At 41.0% G+C, this 9,312-nt stretch overlaps 2 protein-coding genes across 3 annotated transcripts in view; both read right to left on the bottom strand.

Moving 5' to 3' along the window:
- grem2a (gremlin 2, DAN family BMP antagonist a) overlaps nt 1-4,067 on the bottom strand; it is a 6,960-nt gene extending 2,893 nt beyond the window's left edge. The window contains exon 1 of the mRNA XM_023418050.2: nt 3,641-4,067. The gene's annotated coding sequence lies outside the window, so the exon portion shown is untranslated. The remainder of the gene's footprint in view (nt 1-3,640) is intronic.
- An 865-nt stretch (nt 4,068-4,932) lies between these two features.
- Nucleotides 4,933-9,312, bottom strand: part of rgs7a (regulator of G protein signaling 7a) — a 51,684-nt gene continuing 47,304 nt past the window's right edge. The window contains exons 15-18 of one of the 2 annotated variants that reach the window (XM_023418127.2): nt 7,557-7,743; nt 7,169-7,258; nt 5,937-5,973; nt 4,933-5,779 (exon numbers count right to left, since the gene is read on the bottom strand). In XM_023418127.2, the coding sequence (XP_023273895.1) occupies nt 5,953-5,973; nt 7,169-7,258; nt 7,557-7,743 (298 nt within the window). In that variant the 3' untranslated portion in view covers nt 4,933-5,779; nt 5,937-5,952. The remainder of the gene's footprint in view (nt 5,780-5,936; nt 5,974-7,168; nt 7,259-7,556; nt 7,744-9,312) is intronic. The other variant, XM_023418128.2, reaches the window with a different exon arrangement.

Genomic DNA, 9,312 nt, shown 5'->3' with positions numbered 1-9,312 from the left:
CCCCCCCCCCCCTCCCCCCCCCCCCCCCACATGCTTCTGTGTGCAGGCAGGCTCTTGTTCTCTGTTCCCCTCCATCCATCGTTTAAAGAGGCGCCCTGTAACTTTGGAGAGCTACAGTCTGCAAAAGCCCCAGGGACTCTGGAGGGATGACCTGACCGACTGTGTACATAGGGCATGACGGATGGCCTATACAGTCAGCCGCCGCGCTACCTCTCCACTCCCAAACCCGGCCTAAGTATGATAGTGCTGACCCTGCCAAGCTATCTTCATCAATCTCTGCAGCAAGACAAATTGCGGTTTTGGGGTAGGGATTCAGGGGCTTTGGGGGGAGCGCTGAGGTGGATGGGTGGGTGGTTAGTGGTTGAGGTTATAGAAGATAGAAGGAAAGGGGGAGAAGATGGTGAGGTTTGGGACAGATGACCTACTGGGAAACAAAACCAGCCTCACTTGGGCTTCATGTGGAGAATATGCCCTCCTTCCATTAACTGTATATCTCTCCACAAGCTGTTTGCCTCTTTATTTCTCTCTCTCTCCTCATCTGTCTCTCTCTGTCACTCTATCTGTGTGTGTCTCCCTGACGCACAGCACTAATCATCACAGAGCCCCGCAGACGGAAGGAGACTGTGGTTTTGTGTGTTAATGCTGAGACAGAACTGAACCGGACCTTTCTGTCTGCTAAACACTAATATTGTCCACAAACACAGCTTTATGTTTTACCAGAACCACAAATACTTGGGGGATATGCTTCGCTGAACTGTGGCAGACCTTGGTTCCAAAATTCAGACCTATAATGAAATTACAAATACCAGAGAGACTGCTGAGCTAGACACAAGCCTTCCTGAAAACAGCTATTATCATCAGTGGGAACTTGTTATGTTTTGTTTTTCAGAATGGCATTATAATACCATGGTAATGTTTTCTGTCTGCACAACAATGGGTCTTTTCTTTTTTTTTTTTTTTTTCAAATCTCAAATTGAAATGAAAAACAAAATTGTCAAAGGAAAGCCTGACTGTTAAATATTTAATATTTCAGATATTCAGTTGTTAAATAATTGAAAAAAGAAGCGAGAAGTCCTGTCACGGCTTTGAAATTTGTTCACACAGATGTGCTTCCACAAAACCCTGTGAAACATCTTCCCAGCATGTCTTCAAAGGCAGGTTAAAACAAACAAAACCTGATGCCTCAATTATTGGTGCGTCAGAAAGTCTCATACACAGACTGGTAAGTGCAGTTAATTACAGTAGAACTGCATTTAATTCACCGTGCAGCTCAAACCTCAATCACACACGGGCAGCCGCATACACACACGCACGTATGCACACACCCATACGTGACCACACACATGCGAGCATACACACACACACACACAGGATATAGAGAGCGAGAGAAAGAGGGAAAGAGGTAAATGAAATGTTTTCACTTGGAGCCAATTACACAAAGAGGAACCATGTCATTATCTGCATTTGCGGATTGTATTTTCCCAAACTACGCTCGGCTGTTGGCTCATTAACAGTTGGGGAGTTGGTGGGGGCTCCTTTCGGGGGCTTTTCTGTGCAAATGTGTCTAATGCCAACATTGCCAGGAGGCTGCTTTAGGCAGTTTGGGCAGCCCTTTGTCACCACAATCCATCTTGATAATGACTAGCAGCCCAGATATAATGCTTTCCAAGCTAAGTACTGGCAAGTATGTACGGCAACTCCTTCGCCTCGGCAACATAAAGTGCTTTAGTGGTGGATGAGGGGCAATTAGAGATGCTATGATAGTACAGCGTTTCTCATTCCAGATCAGGATGAGACTTCTTATGAAGCTGCAGTGATTAACGCCACCTTCCACTTACACTTAAAGTGGAGTTTATTTAATCCTTTAACATAGAGCTTTGTCATTTTGTTTCCCCTTAAGTAGCTTTAAGGTTGCTAAAATGGCCTTATTTCACACGCTCTGACAGTATCACATTTATACTCTGTATCAGCTTGTTCCAGTGCTTCACTGAAGCGATATGAGTTTTATGGATGAAACATCCGAGACCAAGACTCCATGTCTTTTATGGGTTTACCATTCAATCAAATAGAAATATTCTAGACGTCTTGAGCATCATTTGGTGTCTTTGGAAAGTTTAGGATCCCCACTAGAATTTAAAATAATGTGGGTTTGAACAATGTTTGGCTGCACAGCATGAGTTTGCAATGACTGGCGCAACGACAGGCCACAGCATGTTAAAGTGTTTAAAGTCGGCTTTTTTAAGCCATATTTCGCTCCCAAGCAAGGTGAATGTTCTGTTGGTTGAAAAAAAAAGTAATCACAGCAGGACAGACTGCAGCATTTCACTGCCATTTTAATCCGCTTTCCTGAGTGTTTTCTTAGTACTTGGTCGGGCGTATAAGCGTAAAACTTCACATCTTAAGAATGCTGTTAAGGTGTCTATCAAATACCAGTTTTACTATCTTTAGAAGCTTACTGTGCAGAGTTTTCTGTTGCTAAAGAAACTGTAATGTGTCTGTGCGCTAAATCCTCTTTGACATCAGAGCGGACTGTACAAGGTGGTGCAGTCACCGGAGCTGTAAGAAGGATCAGAAGGCAAACTCTCTACCATTCACCGCACGCATACTGTAGACACACACACACACACACACACACACACACACACACACACACACACACACACACACACACACACACATATATGTGTTCACACACCATCTTGGATACACATCAACATACACATGACTACACACAAATACAGTAATGATACAAAAGTGAACACACACACACACACACACACACACAAACAAGGATCTACACCTGTACACATGAACAGAGAAAAAGAATAGTGATTATTTTGTACACACAGAATACATTTTCCTCATGTACATGAACATCATTATCTCTCATTCTCTCGTTTTTCACATTCACTGGAAAAACTAAACTGACTCTTAATCTCACTGAGACTCTCTGTACAACACGCTGTCATCACTCACTAATTCTCTCACTCACAACACTAATTCCCTGGAACCTCGAGCCACTAATTATAGTCATTTAGTAGACACTTTTATCCAAAATACCTTACCTTAAAGGCGTACATTTTTTATTATGGGTGGCCCCAGTGGAAATCAAACCATCAGTGCTGGCAGAAATACTAAGTAGCAGTTCAACTACTGCTGTTCGAGTGACATGGTTCTGCGCTTAGTCATTCACGGACTCACTGAGTCACTCGGTCTCACACTCACGTGGGATATCCCAAAGCAGCACTCACTGAGCTACACTTTTCTCAGTAACCCCAAATGACATATGCTACTTTCATAAATATATATATAATCACTGTTCCCTAACACACACTGCCAAGAATGTCCATCTTGAAAGCATTTTTCTTTGTATTTTGAAATCCTGTTGTTTAAAAGGAAAATTCAGCCAATGAAGTGAGGTAATTTATACTGTATGTCCACGTGTATCATCCTGCATCAACAACTTTCTTGAATGAAACATTAATTTGGAATTTGTAACATGCTCTTTGTTACGGTAGTTGACATTTCAAAACATCCCTAGAAAGTTGCTCTCAAGGTATAAAACTGTTGAACGGGTGTTTTTTTGATTAAGTGTTAAATAAGTGTTATCTCAGTCAAGCATAAAGTATGGTTTATGTACCTCTCACCACAGTGCGCAGCGGGACAGTAATGTGTTGAGGATGCAGTCAGGGATGGTTGTCCACCTTCAGTGGTCCTTGCGTCCGCTTCCAGGTTTCGGTTTCCATGGCAACATAATCTGTAGTATCCTCAGGCTTGTCCTTGCTCCGTTTTTTTTTTTTCCCCCGTTGCTAAAGATTCAAAGTCTTGGACACGATCAGTTTTCCATCTTCCTGGAAAATGTGTATCTCTGTCTCACTCCCTCTCTCTCTGTCTGACTCTCTCTTTCTCGTCTTCTTGTTTTCAGGTTAAAGAGAAAAGCTCCAGGTTTACGTCACAGTAAGCCCGTATCTTAGTGCTGTGGACACTGCCTGTAGTCTGTCTTTGAGAGTGTTCGACTCACTGTAAAGCCTGCCTCAGTTTGAATCCCCACCACCCCTTCCCTCCTCAAGACTGGGAGGGTTTTTCCTATTGGCCCTGGTCATTGTTAGAATCAAACCAAGCTTCACTTCTTTCATTTAAGTCTGTCTCTCCCTGTGTCTGTCTCTGTCTGCCTACTGATTTTTTTTTTTTTATATATATCTCTTTGTTGTAATGCCCACTCATCCATGATATTTCAAACCTATCAAACTGACAGCTTCTCCTTTATCCTCTTTTATTCTTTTCCTCTTCCCCTGTGTTTGACATTTGCATTTACATTTTCAGGAAGTGTAAGACATTTTGCCACCATGTATAGAAACAATAATCTGCTCCAAAAAAAACTAAATTATCCTCTTTCATTGACACTGTAACCACATCACATTACAAGCCATAACCCCGATCCATAAATCATTGCATGCATGTATCCAGACACACTAACAGCATGCTTTGAAAAATGCCACAACTTGCATTCCTTGATGCAACTGAGACAATAATGTTTGTCTGTTTTGTGGCTCTTGCTAAGCTGACCACTGGGCACAGAGACTGAAAACACTGAATGTCACTTCTGCCATCAAAGCACTGAGACATCAACAGACCCTGTAAAACCTCAGATGGGTACAGTCTGAACAATAACCCCTTCAACAGACCAGAGGATGATGACATTTTTGCATGACAAAACTTCATTTGTCTGCAAAGTACCGTGGTGCATTTTGCTGATCTGTGTTGACGAGGAGCCAGTTGAAAAGAGGCAGATCCCTGCTGTAGCAAATAATTTATCACCCTCTAGTGGTAGAAGGGAGAAGTGTGAAAGAATGAATGCTGCACTTAGTTATAGTGGCCTTTTGTGTGTCCAAGAAGTTAAAAAAAAAAAAAAAAAAACACATTCAGACCAGGTCATAGTAACAGATAGAGGGCCAACTTTAATAATACAAGTAAGTAAAAGTGTCTTTAAATATGGTATAAAAATAAATGCAGGAGAGAATAACAAAGAATTATGTTCTACATAAGACAGGAGACAGCATTTTTGTAATTTTGAATGTGACTTTACAAGTGCAATGAAAACCATATGTGCTAATTATTGTAGTGCAATAAAATAATTCAAAGCAAAAATAAATGCACAATAAATAATCATAATCATAATAATAATCAGAATATATATATGTATATATATTGTATATTCATTCTGCACAACACTTCCCATAGCGTGACAAAGTATCTGTGACCTCAGATGTAAAGCGATGACATTGGTTAGATTTATCAGTTTAAGCTGTCATTTTATTTTTTTTTTCTATGTGTTTTTTTTTTTTCTCTCTGACATCATTTGTTTGAGCTGGAAGTGAGAGAGGGGGCTCTGATCCAGCAGTTACGATGGAAAGAACTGGAATACTGGATTCGATTTTTTTTTTCTTTTTTCCAATGGCATTTTTCATCTCGCCAGTCTGTCAGTGTCCTCACAAGTCCAGCAGTGCCTCCCTTCTGAGAATACTGGAAATATATCAGGTACTGTAAGAGGAGAGAGAAGAAGGAGCGTCCTCTCCATGGACATGCAACATCCGGTGGACAACAGACGAACAGACGGCCCGGCTCATCGCCCGGCTGAGCCTAGAGCGGATGGACAGACAATGATGATGAAGAGATGAGATGGTCCCCCTCTCCATGTCCCAGAGAGAGAGATGGCATTGAATTTAGCATGATGGCACACGACTGGTCAGCCTCTTTGATGCTGTCGTTTTTCCCTGCACTGGGAGAAGAGAAAAGAGAGCGGAACAGACAGGTGGGGAAGTGAATACTTTTATTTAGTGGCTATCACAAGAGATCCACAGTGGTTGGCAGCATCACTAAGACTACAACAACCAAATTCCAATGTTCAGTATGTATCATTTTGTATTGGACATTACCTGGAAGCAACAGCCTTCAGAACAAGTTCTTACTTTTCTGTGGGGACAAAAAAAGGATAATTACGTGAAGGCGTTCTAGTGCTGTGCAGAGGATTACTCCGCCATCGTTACAAAGCCATTCAAAAAGGTAAAACTGCATCAAAAGAGACTAAATAGTGAAGAGTCACTTCCAGTGAACTGTATTCACATGCTATTTTGATGTGAGAAAGAAAACAAACATAACGTACACCTAGGAACTGACGTAGATTTGGCTGCTTCTTCCTGTTAAAATCCCTGCCAGTAAAAATAAAATCTTCCTTAGCCAGAATGACAAGCAGAGGAAGTGTAGGAGGCGTGAGACGGAGCAGGCTTTAAGCACATACATACACCTGTGTAATTCTGAATTATTCATCATGTTATGACACACTCCGTGTCTCTGCTATTCATAATGGTTTCTACAAGCCTGACAGGAGTCCCGATCAGCTATTCCATCACCCACACCTTTAGCAAGACTCTATTAATACCTTCTATTCACACTCTGCCCCTCGTTGGCATTGCTGACACGCAGGAGCCACTTTGTTTGACATGTTCTCTAGTTCGCACCTTTAACCGACTCTGTCACGTAAAAACCGCTGAAATTCATAGATTTTATATCCATTTCAGATACATTGCATGTTTGTAGGAAACATATACTTGAGCCTGCTTTAAGCGACAGTTGTGGTATTAACACAAACGACTGCATGTAATTTCAAGGCGTTGCTTGGAGTGTTAAATCTACTGGGGAAAACATCCAACTCTGCAGCTAAAGACAGACGAGCTTTTGTTCAGGAGTTAGCTGAGACCAAACGACAAGCTCAAAGGAACAGAGTCACAGCTCCATCGGGACACCGGTGTTGTTCTAAATCTGCCAACTGTTTGCGAACATTACGTAATAATGATCATATCTCAGGACTATTTTTCTGCCCCTTAATGGTCAAAAATGTCTGTATATAGTTAGTGAGCAGAATTACATCAGTGTTAAATTTCCACACTTGTTCAATATGTGAGTGGGTTTCTGGGAATGGGCTTAAAGTGTGATTTAACAGACTTTGAAAAGGCATGACTGCGGGCGCCAGGAGGGCAAGTTTCAGCATCACCAAGACTGGAGCTCCAGTGAATGTACACACAGCAACACAGGTTGTAAGCATGCACTGTCATCTGCATGTACTGAGATGCGTATGTATCCAGTGTTCTGAGTCAGGCTGTTTTTTTACCTTCTTCTTGGCCTGTAATAACTCCTGGTAGGCACTGGAACGGATGAAACGGCTGTAAGAATCACTCTTCATCAACTTGTAGATGTGTTCCTGTTTTAGAAACAAAGAATATGATAATGATGTATTAAATAATGTATTAAAGCATCAGACAAGTATCAGATTGTGCTGAAAAGAAATTCCAGTGAGCACCAAAGCAGAGCTGTGATTCATGAATTGCCAGGAGAGAAGATGCTGCAGTTGTATGAAGGATGAAGTGTTTAGATCACGAGCAATGTTTCCAGACAAAAGTTGAACTTCTCTGCGTAAAACTGTATATAAACCTCTACAGAAAATAGCTATGAATGTGATTTAATGTATTTGTATCATTTGCTTTCGATCAATCAGTCACCTGTGCATCCTCAAAGGCGTAGCGTCCGGGATCTTTGACATTCTGAGTGGTTTTGGCGTAGCTCTTGGAGTCCACGTTGATGGCACTGGGCGCTCCGGGGGCCAGAAACTCCTGCCAGATCTCCTGAACCCGGGTTGGAACTTCTCTGATGGGACGTTTCTTTAGTTCCTGGACCGCTAGCCAGAACCTACGAACCAAAGTTAACAATAAGATAGTTGCATCTTAATATAGCAGCTCTGGACAACTTATTAAAAGTTTTCATGGCTGAGAAGAAACTAAATGTAACAGATCCACACTTATTAGACGAGTATTCATTTTTTTTAGTCAGAAGTCAAACTAATCCAGTGATGACAACTTTTTGTGGATCAGCCTTGAAGTCAGCTCAGTTCTGGGTTCCCTCAGCAGATTTTCAAGGGATATATGACATTAGGATTTAACATAATAAACACCATAAGTCTTCTGATATGCATACATACAAGTAATACGAATGAATGAATATATCATTTACAGTTGAGCTGTCTAAGATCAAAATGCATATTCTTAGGCCTAGATCTACTGCAGGCTTTATTTTCTACATAAATGACCCAAACTCTGTTAAGAAAAGGCAACGGACCTAATGGTCAATATAAAAAGATCAGTCATGGCTCACTTAATAAAGGCTTATTGGAGGTGCTGGAGCTGAGATTCTGATTGGTGCAATATTAGGCCCTTAGTCGCTACAATACCTTTGAGGGTTTTTTTTTTTTAAACTTGCAAACTGCAGTCTGTACAGCACACAGGGTACTATTAATAATTCAGTAACTAATTTTAGGCGCATCGCCTTTCCATTTTACACATTTTACATTTAAGAGTTTGTTCCATCGTCTTGTCATCACAGAGGAAAAAGACACATGGTAAGAAATGTGCAACAGTAACTGCAGCAAGAATAATTTCAATGCTTGCCTTACTTAAAGACACTTCAGCAGAGACGGACTATAAATAGTGGAGGGGCATAGAACCAAGCTTAATTTAAAAAAGTTAAGGTTTATAATTAAAATTAAATAGGTCCATGAATTGCAGCATGTTTTTTGTCAGCAATACATACATTCAGTTACAGGAGAGGGAAAACAATGCTCAACTTATTCAATTACATTCAATTAAAGTGGCCTTATAGAGAGTGCTGGGTAGAGACAACACAGACATCTACCATGAGAGGGAGCAAAGGAGCCATCCTGCACAGTCGTTACTCTGTTCATATTTAGCTGTTTGCATGCACCTTTAATACTCTGCAGTATTCCTGTTACCATGAATAAACAGATTAACATAATATTCCTGCCCACCTGTGTTATTCTAGCCACAGATGCTGTTGTGCATATTTTTTAAAAAAGCTACTGTCACCAGCTCTCTCTGCTAACATGAAACTTTATTATTGTAGGGTACTTCTTATATATAGGAAAAAACAATGACCCCATTAGTAAGAGTGATAGCTGCTAGCTTCCATGTTGTTGTTGACATGAAAGCATACCTTTAATTATGTGAGCATTTGTACTGCCAGTAAAAACCCGTTCAAGTGAGATAATATTGGTCATGTCTCTCATTATCAGAGAATTCATAGAACACTGGTGTTTATTTATTCCAGGAGAACCTTATGGCCATGTAAAGTGGGAGTCCTGCGATGCATATACTGTATGTTTCTGTCAGTGTTTCTCATAGTGTATGCAATCATCTCAATAGTATGTGTGTGTCGGGGGGGCACAGCAAAGTGTGAATTAAATCC

Source organism: Seriola lalandi, unplaced genomic scaffold (assembly GCF_002814215.2).
Source record: "Seriola lalandi dorsalis isolate HSWRI2012SDOR001 ecotype SW California unplaced genomic scaffold, Sedor1 jcf7180002054580, whole genome shotgun sequence".
Lineage (NCBI taxonomy): Eukaryota > Metazoa > Chordata > Actinopteri > Carangiformes > Carangidae > Seriola > Seriola lalandi.
This window is presented reverse-complemented; position numbering and strand designations above follow the sequence as displayed.